The sequence below is a fragment of the Podarcis gaigeae genome (genome assembly GCF_964106915.1).
Source record: "Podarcis gaigeae genome assembly, chromosome: 8".
NCBI classification, from domain to species: Eukaryota; Metazoa; Chordata; class Lepidosauria; order Squamata; family Lacertidae; genus Podarcis; species Podarcis gaigeae.
In genome coordinates, this window is record NC_139684.1 from 89591157 (window position 1) to 89606400 (window position 15244).

The window sequence follows — 15244 nt, forward strand, 5'->3', positions numbered from 1 at the left end:
GAATTGTAGTCTCAAAACATCTGGAGGGCCGAGGTTGGGGGGGCCTGTTCTAGTTCCTCCACTTTCAGACTTTCTTAAGGCAATTTTTAAAAAATTTCACTACTAAGCTTCTGGAGAATTAAAGAGCCCATAATCTGCTCTTTCAAATCTTTCCTAAGCTTGTTCTACAAGCATAATCATAGAGGTGTGTATTTCACAAATAAAATCCTGTTATCCTGTCTCTCATCCCACCCAAAAAAGAGACACTGATCCCAGGTTTTTAATAACTAGCCTGGAGAAGAGGAGGTTAAGGGGTGATATGATAGCCATGTTCAAATATATAAAAGGATGTCACATAGAGGAGGGAGAAAGGTTGTTTTCTGCTGCTCCAGAGAAGCGGACACGGAGCAATGGATCCAAACCACAAGAAAGAAGATTCCACCTAAACATTAGGAAGAACTTCCTGACAGTAAGAGCTGTTTGACAGTGGAATTTGCTGCCAAGGAGTGTGGTGGAGTCTCCTTCTTTGGAGGTCTTTAAGCAGAGGCTTGACAACCATATGTCAGGAGTGCTCTGATGGGGTTTCCTGCTTGGCAGGGGGTTGGACTCGATGGCCCTTGTGGTCTCTTCCAACTCTAGGATTCTACGATTCTATGAACTAAAAGTTGTGCCTCTCTCCCTCTCACCTTCTCTCAGACAAAACAGAAAACAGGGGGAAAGTTTATTATTTATGCGCAGTCAATTTATGGGAAGAGCAGCCTGCAAGGAGAGAGTCTGCATATCACTACATCCAGTGACTCATCGCTTCTGCTTGTATTTCCTGAGTCACCACCAAAGCAATGTTATTTTAGAAACAGGTCATCTGCCAGCTTGGCTCTCTCTGCCAACGTCAGCCGAGTCCAGTTCCTGATTATGTACATATTGAAAGACTTTGGGTATTCATTAGGTCTGCAGGCTTGGAGCCAGAGGAAGCCAACCGGGCGTCTCCAGCCCCATCGTTCAGCCCAGACACTGAGGTCCAGCTCCGAGGGCCTTCTGACGGCTCCCTCACTGCGAGAAACGAAGGTACCGGGAACCAGGCAGAGGGCCTTCTCGGTGGTGGCGCCCGCCCTGTGGAACACCCTCCCACCAGATGCCAAGGAAATAAGCAGCTATCCTATTTTTAAAAGACATCTGAAGGCAGCCCTATTTAGGGAAGCTTTTAATATTTAAAGCTGTATTGTTTTTAATATTCGGTTGGAAGCCGCCCAGAGTGGCTGGGGAAACTCAGCCAGGTGGGCGGGGTATAAATAAGAAGAAGAAGAAGAAGAAGAAGAAGAAGAAGAAGAAGAAGTTTGATGGACTATTGTATTTTAATATTCTGTCGGAAGCCGCCCAGAATGGCTGTGGAAACTCAGCCAGATGGGCGGGATATAAATAATATTTTTTTATTATAAATTATTGTGATACCTCAACAGGAATGCTATTTCACAGAACAGGGGCAGCTAAATTAAAAGCCCCCCTCCACGTTGTGACAGAACGAGCTTCTGAGATATTGGCTGGGGCTGATGGGAATCGGTTGCCCACAGTTATCTGGAGGGCCTGCAATTCATCCCTGCAATTCATCTCTGTATGATAAACCAACTATAAATTCAACCTGCCGGGACGTTCCTTTGTGCTAAGCTCACTGCAGGAAAAGAGCAGGTCCAATTTCCATCAAGGCCCTTCTTGACCGGATGAATGCATTGCAGTCTATTAATCACCTGCCCTTTTGCTGATTAACCAATTCAATTTAATCAGCACACTATTCCCAAACTCGATAAAGCAGTTTCCTCAAAGGGAACTCTTCCTTCAGTACTGGAGCACAGGATAATTTACGGTTTAATCAACAAAAGCTATGATACACAGTGTTAGGGAAAAAAGGCCTCATATATATATGTATGTGTGTGTGTGTGTGTGTGTGTGTATTTCCTAGGACAATAACACCTCAGAACCAAATAATTTAAATACAAACTCCCCAAAACTGTGAAGCTGATTTGCAGCCCCATTGATTAAAATATGCCTTCCCTGATTAAATATGGATTCTGTCCCTTAATCAAACTGAAGATTTAGCTGGTGGCGGCTGCAGCCCTAACCATGTCTGTAGGGACTGGCTGCTAGTGACCCGCTGGGCCAAATCCACAGTATTAATGCTAGCAAATAAAGTCCTAAATTGCTCAAGAACCAAAGATTGCCTTCTTAATACCCACAGCAGGTGAGGCCTTGGCGGTGGTGGTGCCGTTTGGGGTCTCCTGGTTGCCGCTGCCCCATGACAGGGGCTTTTCAGTGGTGGCCCCCTGGTTGTGGCATGCCATCCCTAGCAAGGTGTGCCTGTCTCTGTCGCTAAATTTATATACCTCCATCCAAGCATCGCAGGGCAGTGTGCAGTATAAAAAGTAACAAAATAACAAAGGAAACCATAACACACAAACACAGTTTAAAAGGCCAGAGGTTGTTTAAGGCCCGGGAGAAGATCAGTGATTTCACCTGGCACCTAACAGGAGCACTTTCAATAGGAGAGCATTCCACAAACGGGGAGCCACCACAAAAAAGGCCCTGTTCTTATGTTTCTGCACTTCGGACCTCCTGAAGAAAGGCCTCAGATTGTGATCACAGGGTCGGGACTGGTTCATATGGGGGAGACATATTGGGGGGAGACAGTTCTTGAGGTGTTGCGGTCCTGAGCAGTTTTAAGGCTTTATAGATCAAAACCAGCACTGTTAATGGGGCCTGGAAATTAATTGGCAGCCCCTGCAGTCAGGCTAGGATGGATGTGATATGTTCAGACCTTCTTGCCCCGGTGATCAACCTGCCCACCAATTTCTGCACCCGCTGAAGTTTCCAAACCGTCTTCAGAGGCAGACCACGTATAATATGCTGCAGTAACCTATCCTAGATGTTACCAGAGCATAAACGGCAGATGTTCAGCTATCCCTGTCCAGAATGAGGCCAAAGCTGACGGAAGGCACTCTGTCATTATGAACTTGAAAACATTCCTGTTTATTCAGGCATTTTGGCGGCTGAAGAATTCTGCTCCTGAGAGCCCTGGCAGGATAAAATAATGCTTTAAACAACATTTTCTAGCTGTAATTGCTTTTAGATGTTTTCCACTGTAATTGCATTTACCGTGTTTTAACTGCTTAGTTTTTGCATCTGAGGGACTTGTCACCCTGGGCTCCTTCAGGACGATGCAAATTCAACCCATCAATCAACCAGGACACTACAGGTGGCTAAGAGGGTCAGAGAGGGCTTTGCATGGGTGCAAAGTATTGAGAGGGACCTGCCCAGGGCCGGATTTAGGTTTGATGAGGCCCTAAGCTACTGATGAGGCCCTTTATACGTCCAGCTGTCCGTTGTCCACAACAAATTGTTGCTATTTTTTATGTTGAATAGATGCTAGATGGTCATTTATGGACCTCATAGGTATCTCAAGCCATTTGCACATGTTTGCATGCAACCAGTTCATGCAGAATGTAGGCACCCTATATATAGAAAGAAGCAAAGCAGTGATATTTTAGAGAGCAGGCGAGCAGGTGGGGCGCATGACTTACAGAGTGGTGCATGCTATAGTTATCTCCTGCTTGGACTACTGCCATGCGCTCTACGTGGGGCTACCTTTGGAGGTGACCCAAAAACTACAACTAATCCAGAATACGTCAGCTAGACTGGGAGCGGCCGCCGACACCACATAATACCAGTCTTGAAAGACCTACATTAGCTCCCACTATGTTTCTGAGCACAATTCAAAGTGTTGGTGCTGACCTTTAAAGCCCTAAACGGCCTCAAAGGCCCAGTAGACCTGAAGGAGCGTCTCCACCCCCCCCCCCATCGTTCTGCCCAGACACTGAGGTCCAGCTCCGAGGGCCTTCTGGCGGTTCCCTCCCTGCGAGAAGCCAAGTTACAGGGAACCAGGCAGAGGGCCTTCTCGGTGGTGGCACCCGCCCTGTGGAACGCCCTCCCTTCAGATGTCAAAGAGATAAACAACTATCAGACGTTTAGAAGACATTTGAAGGCAGCCCTGTTTAGGGAAGTTTTTAATGTGTGACATTTCATTGTATTTTTAATCTTTGTTGGAAGCTGCCCAGAATGGCTGGGGAAACCCAGCCAGATGGGTGGGGTACAAATAAATACTACTACTAATAATAATAACTATTATTATTATTATTATTATTATTATTATTATTATTATTACATCCTAGGAGCCGACACAACACAAAAAACTGTTGCTGTATGTAGGTTTTGTTTTATTTGTTTTGTATCTTAGATTTTGGAAATGTACATACACTTTTCCTTTAATTTTTGGGGGGCCCCCAAGAGAGTGGGGCCTATAGCTTGTTTAGCTTCTTCTGTACGTAAATCCGGCGCTGGACCTGCCTCTGTGTCACATTTGAAGTGCCTCTTGTTCTCTTACCTTGCAGTCAAGAGGAAACCCACAATGGCCCTTGCTGTCTCCAGGGCAACCTCCAAAAAGCCTCCACAACTGCTCCCTTGTCCCTTTCTCAGCCTCTGCTGGACTGAAAGAGCCCTCGATCGTGCTCTGGGCTTCCAATTCCCCTTCTCCTCTCCCTCGCCCCAGACCTCCTCAACTCGCTCGTTTTTATGGCTTTTCTCCACGGGCAGCGCCAAAAACAGAATACAAAAAAGCCTGTTATGCACTGAGGTCCGGCAGGTGTCAGAGGAACCAGGCCAAACTGCGCACCCCACAACCGCTGCGTATTTGTATCTGGCCATCCCCGAATACTTGAATTCTTTGCTTCTCACCAGGGTTCGGCCTCAGAACCCGCCACACACACCTGCCCCAAGCACGTGCCATGATGTTCTTTGCTAACACGCCAGGGCTAGTTTTAGGGTCTAGCGTTCCAGGAAACCACTTGGGGGCCACCCTCTCATCTAGAAACAGGACAAACAGCTGATTTGCACAGCTTGGACCCCAACCTCCATACAGGAACAACAGATTATTGTTTTTAATTTGTGGGGGACAGGGCCGGATTGAGGTTTGATGCGGCCCTCAGCTCCTGAAGGTAACGGGGCCCTTGATATGTCCAGCTGTCCTTTGTCCACAACAAATTGCCGCTGTTTTTTTGTGTTGAATAGATGCTAGATGGTAATTTATGGACTGAATAGGTATCTCAAGCCCCTTGCACATGTTTCCATGCAACTAGTCCATGCTGGGCATCCTATATATAGAAAGGAGCAAAGCAGGGATATTTGGGGGAGCAGGCGGGGCCCAGGACTTACACCATAAGAACACTCTTTGTTCTCTCCTGCTTTGTTTTGCCCTCGGTTTCCTTTTAACCAACTTTTAGAAGGCAAGCAAACAAAAATTGTAAACAACAATCTAGGGCCCTGCACTTTCGAACTTGACAAGGGTGGCTAAAAATAATATCCTGATAAATCTTCCCCCCCCCCCGCCACCCCCATCTCAACAGGTTGCAGCACAGTGTCCTGGAGCCCTTCCAGACGACCCGTTCAATCAGCATTCACCCTGATTTATTTTCAGAGAGATTAGACGCCGTTGGCCATTTTGTGAACATTCATTTTTGATTTGTTGGCAAGGAGGTTAATACGACGTTGCATTGAAGTGAGTGCTGTCCCTCACTTTCCTTATCACGAAAAAAGAGGCCTGGTCTCTGGGAGAAAGCAGGTTCGTATTTCTGGTTATTCTATCCATGACGATTATTGTGATTTATTATTTATATGATAGGATGAGGGGAAGGAAAAATTCACGCCTCCATAATCACTGCTTTCATTTCTTTCTTTTTTTAAAAGCAATTTTTAACCCTTGCAGATTAAAAGAGAGGGATTAAAAAGGACGGATGGTGAAATATACTCGGAGTCAAGAGTGGATTTCATGCTCTTTATTCAGCTCAAAGTGGTGAGGAGGAATGAAAGTTCCCCCAGAATGTCTGCTTTATATACATTATTTACACAATGGGCCCCACGTGATTGGCTAGTTCTGGAATTCTCCTGTAAGCCAATCAGGTTGCGGATTCACTTCCACCTGGAGCTGGATTGGGTGGCTCCTGTGGACCAATCAGACTGCTGCATTCTGAATCCTATTGTTCTGGGGCCAATCAGACTGCTGCATTTTGGATCCTATTCAACTCAGTACATAACAGATGGGATATCTGTGAACTCCCATCAGCTCCATCCCAACATGGCCAACTGTCAGACATTATTATTATTATTATTATTATTATTATTATTATTATTATTATTGGGAGGTGGGTCACCTGCCGCTACATTTGGGCAGGGGACAGGGGCACAAGTTAGCCATCCCTTGTTTAAAGGAATGTAACGAACTTTCCAAAGACAGAAAAGCGTTTCAAGATGTGGATTATGATTACGATATCTCTATTGTCATTGTCCCTTGCAGAACAATGAAATTGAAAAACTACATAAAACTACATTAAAAACTACATAAAACATTCAAAACCCCCTAAAACTCTGAAACCCCATTTTAAAATACACTATACTATAGAGACCCCTTGTGCTGCGTTTAGAACCAAAATCACATTTGGGTAGAAACTGTTTCTCAGGCGGCTGGTCCTGGCCTTTATAACCCTGGACCTTCTTCCAGAAGGCAGAAGCTGAAAGAGATCATTTCCGGGGTGTGCACTATCCTGCGCTATCTCTGCAGGTTTCTTATGACACCTGGAAGCATAGATTTGATCCAAGGTGGGAAGAGGGCACCCAATTATTCTCTCCGCAGTCTTGACAACCCTGGACAGCATTGTTTTTCCCCTGGCCGTGCAGCTCCCAAACCACACACACAGACCATAAGTTAATACACTCTCCGCAGTGCAATGGTAAAATGCCATCAACAGGTCCTTGGAGAGATTGTTTTTCCGGAAGATTCTCAGAAAATATAACCTCTGCTGTGCTCTTGTCACCAGGTCTTTGCTGTTCTCTCCCCACGGGAGATGGCGTCCTGCACTGCTCCATTATCCTTCCACAGGAAAACAATAAACTATGCAAACGTAGGAAACAGATGCAAATCTGCTTCATCTACACAGGTCGCAAAACTGTGCATTTCTTGGTACGAAACATATGCAGCTGCTTTTTATCAGGTCAGACTATTTGACTATCATCTGCTTTAGTACTGCCTCCTCTCCCTGGCTGTGGCTTTTCGGAGTTTCGGGCAGAGAGGGGTCTTCCTTACCCCCCCACCTGATATCACTTGATGGAGTTGCCTGAGTGTCAGCCTGAGGCCTTCTGCATGCAAAGCAGCTGCACTGCATTCGGGCGCTACCCCCCCCCCCAACCACCTTGTTTCTTCTACATGCAAAGCACTTGCAGCCCTGGGCACAGCGGAAGAAATTGCTTTGGGGCATCCCACGCAGAGCCCGATTTACGTACAAGCTAAACAAGCTCTAGCTCAGGGCCCCACTCTCTTGGGGGCCCCCAAAAATGTAAAGGAAAAAAACCCCTGGATGTACATTTCCAAAATATAAGATAAAAAACAAATAAAATAAAACCTACATCCAGCAACCGTGTTTTGTGTTGTGTCGGCTCCTGTGATGTAAGTCATGGGCCCCGCCTGCTCCCTCAAATATCCCTGGTTTGCTCCTTTCTATATATAGGGTGCCGACATTCTGCTATTTATCACTATTAGTAGTTTGCATCATATATTTACACCTCTTGTTATTTCATGTTCTAGCAAGTTTCTAGAGACTAAATGATGAGTCTTTGTAAACTGTGTTTCTAAGGGAACTTTTGTTCTTGCCAAATGCAGATGTGTTTGCATTCTTTTGTTATGAATCAAAAATCATTTCAAGTTAGAGCTTAATAATGATTCCACTATTAATATAGTTCTTCTTAATTGTATTTCACTATTAGTATACCTCTTCTTAATTGTATTTCAGTTCAACAATTACTTTGATAAAATACATCTTTTGCGATGTGCCAATGACTTGAGATCCCTATGAGGTCCATCAATGACCATCTAGCATATATTCAACACAAAAAACAGTGACGATTTGTTGTGGACACAGGACAGCTGGACATATCAAGGGCCCCATTACCTTCAGGAGCTGAGGGCCGCATCAAACCTCAATCCGGCCCTGATCCCATGCAACCACGAACATAATTTGTGACCCGTTGACCGCCCACCTCCTGCCTTATCAGAATATGCACAGACTTTGTGCATCTTTCCAGCTTTGGAACGATGGAATTCAAGGCAAATGATGGAATTCAAGGAAGGGACTCACCATAATCTTTGGGGAGTGGTGCTGGGGCGGAAGGGTGGACCATCGCTTTCTTCCTCCGCTCCAAGACAGGGCTCTGGAATTCCAGCGGCTGGTGGTTCTCCTCCGAAGGGAGGTCCGTCGAGTCGTCTTTGGTCATGGCTCCTGGAAGACTTTTCTCTCTGTTAAAGAGGAGAAGCAGGGGAGAACAGGAATGGAGCCGAACAGCAGAATGTGAAACTTCCAGATATACGGACCTATCTTAGGCCAACCTCACGATCTTCACGCTGTGCAAACTTGACCTTTAGATCATAGAGCACGGGGTTGTGGGTTTGAATCCCACACTGGGTAAAAGACTCCTGCATTGCAGGGGGTTGGAATGGATGACCTTTGGGGTCCTCTCCACCTCCACAATTATTCTATGATTCTATGAAAGGCATTACCAGGCAGACACCTTCAGGACAGGGTGAGAGCATTGCTTTTTTTACTGGGGGTACACAGGGGTACACATACCCCTAAACATTTTGTGAATCTACGTTTGGCCTCATTGAGGGGCAGTATTTCAATATGAGTAGGAAAATGAGAGTACCCCCTAAATTTTTTTTGGGGGGGGAGCACTGGGTGCAAGTATTTATTTATAATGATAATAATAATAAATTTTATTTATACCCTGCCCTCCCCGGCCAGAGCTGGGCTTAGGGCGGCTAACAGTAGTAAAATTACAGTAAAAACATAATAGGGGTAACAAACCAATTTAAAATACAGGTTAAAATGCAATTTAAAATGCAGCCTCATTTTAAAGTAGCCAATAAATCAAGACCATAAGGGGAGGGCAGCATAAGGGGCAGAGTGAGTCCAAACCAAAGGCCAGGCGGAACAGCTCTGTCTTGCAGGCCCTGCGGAAAGATGTCAAGTCCCGCAGGGCCCTGGTCTCTTGGGACAGAGCTTTCCACCAAGTCGGGGCCATGACTGAAAAGGCCCTGGCCCTAGTGGAGACCAATCTAACCACCTTGCGACCTGGGACCTCCAAAATATTGTCATTTGTGGACCTTAAGGTCCTCCGCAGGGCATACCATTATTTAGCAGTGCAGCGACAGATAGGACCTGTGAGCCATTCCAGATTTGAGATGATAAGGAACAGGAGAGAGGCCTGCCCCATAACCCCTGTGCTGTCGCAGCAAAACAACACCGCAAACCCTATTTTGATCTGGAACCATAAAAAGTCCCACGACAGCTTTAAGTCTTTTGTGGCGTAAGCTTTCACAGGCTGTGTGCATCAGATGCACGGTGGGGTTTAGCCCGCAAAAGTTTGTGCCACAATAGAGCGGACAGTAACACATTAACACGGCTAAACCTCTGAAATTCATTGTACGCTTTGGAACACTGTGTTGGATGACTCAACCCATTACTATGACGGTCATATCGAGGCTCTAACCACATCTTCAATCCAGTCATTAAAGGGAGCCGCAAACCTGCTACACGTGAGCAAGTTGTGTACAAACGTGGACTTGCCATGGACAAATTTAATGATATTTGGAATTGATTTTTATAAATATCATATTAGATTAAGGTCTGGTTAACTACAATAACAATCCCCCCCTTTTATGTAGTGTACACAATACCTTTTTTCTGTTATGTTTGATTCCATGGGTACTATTTCTTCTTTTTTCTTCTTTTTTTGTCTTATCTTACTCTGTGCACTTGTACTTTTGTACTTTTTATTTTTCAATAAATAATATTTTTTGAAAAAAATCAGGCTCTAAGCAGGCTCTTGTCTTTTTAACAACTGAGGATTTTGTAAAATTCATGTTCCTCTTCCTTCAAAAGGCACATTGATGTTAATCAGGATAACGATGATGTGCTCAAAATCTGTTTAAGGTGCTTAGTCACAATTTAGAAGTGAAATTGGCCTTCCTGCAGGTTTACAGTCCAAGCACTTTTAAAACACATTCAGAGCCTGTTATTTGCCTCAAAGAATTCTGGGCACTGTAGTTAAAGCTCCTAGCAAGCCTTAACGAACTACAGTGCCCAGAATTCTTTGAGGGAAAGGAGGTTATTTGAATGTGCTTTAAAGTTATAGTGTGTACACAGTCTAAGACTGGCCAAATTTTCAGTTTAAGGAGCTGCTTGATTTGGCAGCTCTAAGGCTGAGATATAAAACTCCTTCCCCAAATACTGACTAGGATATATAAACGTAATATCACATCCTTTTAAAGCACAGCTTTCAGGAGATACCATGATCTCTGGTTCCACATGGAGCGTCCAATGGGCACTCTGAAATCCCTAAAATTGACTGCTCTCTTGCAAAACTGCTATTCCCAAGCCTCCTTTAGAACATTAAAAAAACCACAAATCTGTGTGTTTGAATGCATATCCAGAGGTAGAAATATGAGCAAGTCTTCCTTTCTGAGCACAAAGAGCTGTCGGGAAGAATCAATGGACGGCGTAGGAAACAACGTCAATCATTTTTCAGCGCATCCAGATGGGGGCTTGATATTGTAAACAGATCGGTCAGATATCGCAGATGCTTCTTTGGCAACAGGTTTTGTTTTAACTTATTAAGTATTCCCCAGAAAGGGTAAGTCCTGATTAAATTTGTGTGGGCCGGGGGGGGGGGGGAGGTTATGGGGTGGCATTTAGATGCCAAGGATGCTGTGCAGACTCTGCAAAAAATGTCCACATACGAGGAGCATCCATCCCACAATAAACACATGCCCAGGAAACCCTTTATTTGCCAAGGATTTTTTTATTTTAAAAATCCCTCTCTTAAAGGGTTTATATAGGAAGTTTGGCTGCATGTGCCTTAGGTATCTGCCTGGGTTTCACAGATTAAAACAGAGACATGTTTGTGTACTGGTGATTCTCAATCAACTCCCCTTCCACATTTATTTATTTGTTTGATTTAATGATTACCTATATACCTTTCCAAGGAGCTCACAGTACCTACATACATGGTCCTTCCCCTCCCCATTTTATCCTCACACAACCCCCCTGTGAGGTAGGATAGGCTGAGAGACAGTACCCTGCCCAAGAATCAGCCTTTGTGGCCTAACGAGAATTCAAACCCAGGCCTCCCAGTTCCTAGTCTGAAACTCTAACCATTACACAACACTTCCCCACACCCTGCTGGCCTGGTTTTCTTCATTTACTACGCAAGAGACCCGGTACCATGCCAAAGCAAAATATACAACTAAGCTCAAAGGAACCGTTTCTCTTTTTACAAAAAATAAAATAACACCTTGAGAATGTTTTAGGTCAGTGTTTAGCAGCAGCATGGTTGTATAATTGATTGTGCAACACACTTACTAGGGAGTAAGCCCTGCTGCAGACAGTGGAGCCTACTTCTGAGTAAGCATGCAAGGGATTAACGTAGGAACGCTGCCTTTTATTTCTCCATCACATTGAACCTGCGGCCTTCAGAGGCTGTCAAAGATATTCAGGGATGGTTTGCCCGCCTTGACAGGCAGTTCTAGGGGGTGGGGACAGAAGGGAAATGGCCGTGTTGTTTTTAGGCAAGCAAATATCTGGAAGGAAAAGGGATGCCAGGAGGCGGAAAAGAAAGCCGCTGGGGGGAGAGAGGGTGGCAAATACAGGAGGGAAATGGGGTGCTTTGGGTGGGGACCCCACTGGAAGGTGCTGTTTACAAGGAGTGGATGATGGGTGTGTGAGCGAGGAAGAGGGCAGACCAGAGGGATTCTGGGGGATATGGCAATATGTCAGTTGCAGATGCCCGTCGAATAGTGGTAGTAATAATAATAATAAATAATAATAATAATAATAATAATAATAATAATAATAATAATAGGGTGTACCCTCTACCCCAGGTAATGGAAACGGGTGTGATTCTGGAGCCACAAATAGGTGTGTTGTTGAAGAAGGACAGAGTGCTGGAATATGGAGGGTGGGGTGTCAGAATGGGGTCTACAGCGATGGATGCGATCCACTGCGATGTGCAACTGGGAATGGAGATGGGGCCCGATGGGAAATACCAGAAAGGGAGGAGGGTTGGGCAGATTAGAGATGGGGGGTTCAGGTGTGTGTGGCTGGGAAGGATACAGGGATGCGTTGGGGGGGGGGTCTATGGAGAACAGGTAGCCCTGAGGATGGGGGCGGAGCTTGTATTTTTTGGGGGGGCAATGATGGAGATGGGGAGCATCTGGCGCAGGTGCGGGGTTTGCATCTTTGAAGGTCTGGATGGAGGGGCCGGGCCGGAGATCTCCCCCCGCCTCGAGATGGCTGCCTGCCTCTCCCTCCGCGATGGGGAGGGATGGATGGGGGTCCCCCCCAGCCGCCCATCACCTACCTTGTGGGAGGCTGGCGTCCCCTCCGAGGGGGCCTCTGCTGCGCGCCCTCCTGCCTCTGGGGCGACGGGGATGCAGACGCGCGCAGAGCGGAATGGAGGCAGCAGCAACGCTCAGGCGCCGCCTCTCGCTCGCAGCATCAGCACCAGGCGGAGGGATGCTCGGCCCGCCTCCTTGGCGGGGAGTGGGGAGGGGGAAATGGGAAAGTCCCGGGGTCGGATCCCTGCACCGCTGCAAGCTCAGGCAACCTCCCACGGTGGCCAACCTCCCAGGGCTGGTTTGTTTTGTTTTGTTTTTAATCATCTTTATTGAATTAAAATACAAATATATATGCAGTGGTATCTCGGATTACAGATGCTTCAGATTACAGACTCCACTAACCCAGAAATAGTGCTTCAGTCCAAGAACTTTGCTTCAGGATGAGAACAGAAATTGTGTGGCAGCGCTGCAGGGGCAGCAGGAGGCCCCATTAGCTAAAGTGGTGCTTCAGGTTAAGTACAGTTTCAGGTTAAGAACGGACCACCGGAATGAATTAAGTTCTTAACCCGAGGTACCACTGTACATACATAAAGATAACAAAGAGAAAAGATTAAAACAAGAAAAGAAAGGGGGGACCTACAAAACAAGAATTTGCATTATTATACAACCGTTCATTGGATTTCTAAATAAAAGACTTCCAGTTCTTCACGCTGCAAGCTCAGGCAACCTCCCACAGCCGCCAACCTTGCGGGGCTGGGTTTTTATTTTTTTTTGCTTTTTAAAAAATCATCTTTATTGAATTAAAATACAAATATATATACATACATAAAGGTAAAAAAAGAAAAGATTAAGACAAAAAAGAAAGAGGGGGGAAACACACACCTACAAAACAAGAATTTGCATTATTATACAATCGTTCATTAGGGACGCAGGTGGCGTTGTGGGTTAAACCACAGAGCCTCTTGGGCTTGCCGTTCAGAAGGTCGGCGGTTTGAATCCCCGTTATGGGGTGAGCTCCCGTTGCTCGGTCCCTGCTCCTGCCAACCTAGCAGTTCAAAAGCACGTCAAAGTGCAAGTAGATAAATACATACTGCTCCAGCGGGAAGGTAAAAGTGTTTCCGTGCGCTGCTCTGGTTCGCCAGAAGCGGCTTAGTCATGCTGGCCACATGACCCGGAAGCTGTACGCCGGCTCCCTCGGCCAGTAAAGCAAGATGAGCGCCGCAACCCCAGAGTCGGCCACGACTGGACCTAATGGTCAGGGGTCCCTTTACCTTTACAATCGTTCATTAACAACAACAACAACAACAATTTTTATTTATACCCCGCCCTCCCCAGTCAGAGCTGGGCTCAGGGCGCCTAACACCTGTAAAATAACAGTAAAATCATAATAGGGGGGAAACCCACCAATTTAAAATACAGGTTAAAATGCAATTTAAAATGCAGCCTCATTTTAAAAGTAGCCCATGGATCAAAACCATAAGGGCAGGGAAACGTAAGGGTCAGACTGAGTCCAAACCAAAGGCCAGGCAGAACAGCTCTGTCTTGCAGGCACGGCAGAAAGATGTCAAATCCTGCAGCGTCCTGGTCTCTTGTGACAGAGCATTCCACCAAGTCGGGGCCAGTACTGAAAAGGCCCTGTCCCTAGTTGAGACCAGTCTAACCACCTTGCAACCTCCAAAATGTTGTCCTTTGTGGACCTTAAGGTCCTCCACGGGGCAGACCAGGAGAGGCAGTCCTATAGGTACGTAGGTCCTAGGCTGCATTGAATTTCTAAATAAGACTAACAATTCTTCTCATTGTACTTGTATTGTAATTTACATTTAACTCACAGCCTTCTATTACCGCAATTTGTTTTCATGTACTCTAACCAATTAACATTTGCACATTGTATTTTACAAGGAAGGACAGATTGTGAAGCTGAGGCTCCAGTACTTTGGCCACCTCATGAGAAGAGAAGACTCCCTGGAGAAGACCCTGATGTTGGGAAAGATGGAGGGCACAAGGAGAAGGGGATGGCAGAGGACGAGATGGTTGGATAGTGTTTTCGAGGTTACCAGCATGAGTTTGACCAAACTGCGGGAGGCAGTGGAGGACAGAGGTGCCTGGCGTTCTCTGGTCCATGGGGTCACGAAGAGTCGGACACGACTAAACGACTAAACAACAACAACAACAACATTTTACAAGGATGTGTTGTAAGGATGCACACACAGTGTTCCGGTGCGCTCCAACGTGACATCTGCTTCTCACTTCCTACTGGGCTGTAGTACTGGGGCTTGTGGGTTTAACTGTCTGCATTTTAATATATATATTTTTAAAAAATATTGTTTTATTCCATAGGAAACCGAACTACCTTAGAACCATCCTCATTTATTTCTAGCCATGTTTTATCTGTATTTGTTTTTATTTTTGCAAACCACCTTGTATGCTGGTTCTGGGGGGAAAGTGGGATTATATCAGGGCCGGATTGAGGTTTGATGAGGCCCTCAGCTCCTGAAGGTAATGGGGCCCTTTGTATGTCCAGCTGTCCTTTGCCAAGAACAAATTGTCACTGTACTGTTTTTTGTGTTGAATATATGCTGTATGGTAATTTATGGACCTCAGAGGGATCTAAAGCCATTTGCCACTGTTGCTGTATGAATGTCTTGTTTTATTTTTTTATCTTATATTTTGTAAATGTACATCCAGTTTTTTCCCTTAAATTTTTTTGGGGCTCCCCAAGAGAGTGGGGCCCTAAGCTAGAGCTTGTTTAGCTTATACATAAATCCGGCACTGGATTATATA

At 45.6% G+C, this 15244-nt stretch overlaps 2 protein-coding genes across 2 annotated transcripts in view; both read right to left on the bottom strand.

The window, feature by feature from the left end:
- CLIP3 (CAP-Gly domain containing linker protein 3) overlaps window positions 1-12594 on the bottom strand; it is a 39197-nt gene extending 26603 nt beyond the window's left edge. The window contains exons 1-2 of the mRNA XM_083753961.1: window positions 12487-12594; window positions 8208-8365 (exon numbers count right to left, since the gene is read on the bottom strand). Of these exons, the coding sequence (XP_083610087.1) occupies window positions 8208-8343 (136 nt within the window). The 5' untranslated portion in view covers window positions 8344-8365; window positions 12487-12594. The remainder of the gene's footprint in view (window positions 1-8207; window positions 8366-12486) is intronic.
- Window positions 1-15244, bottom strand: part of LOC310851588 (sphingolipid delta(4)-desaturase/C4-monooxygenase DES2-like) — a 113460-nt gene that overhangs the window by 6055 nt on the left and 92161 nt on the right. The gene's annotated exons all lie outside the window — the stretch shown is intronic.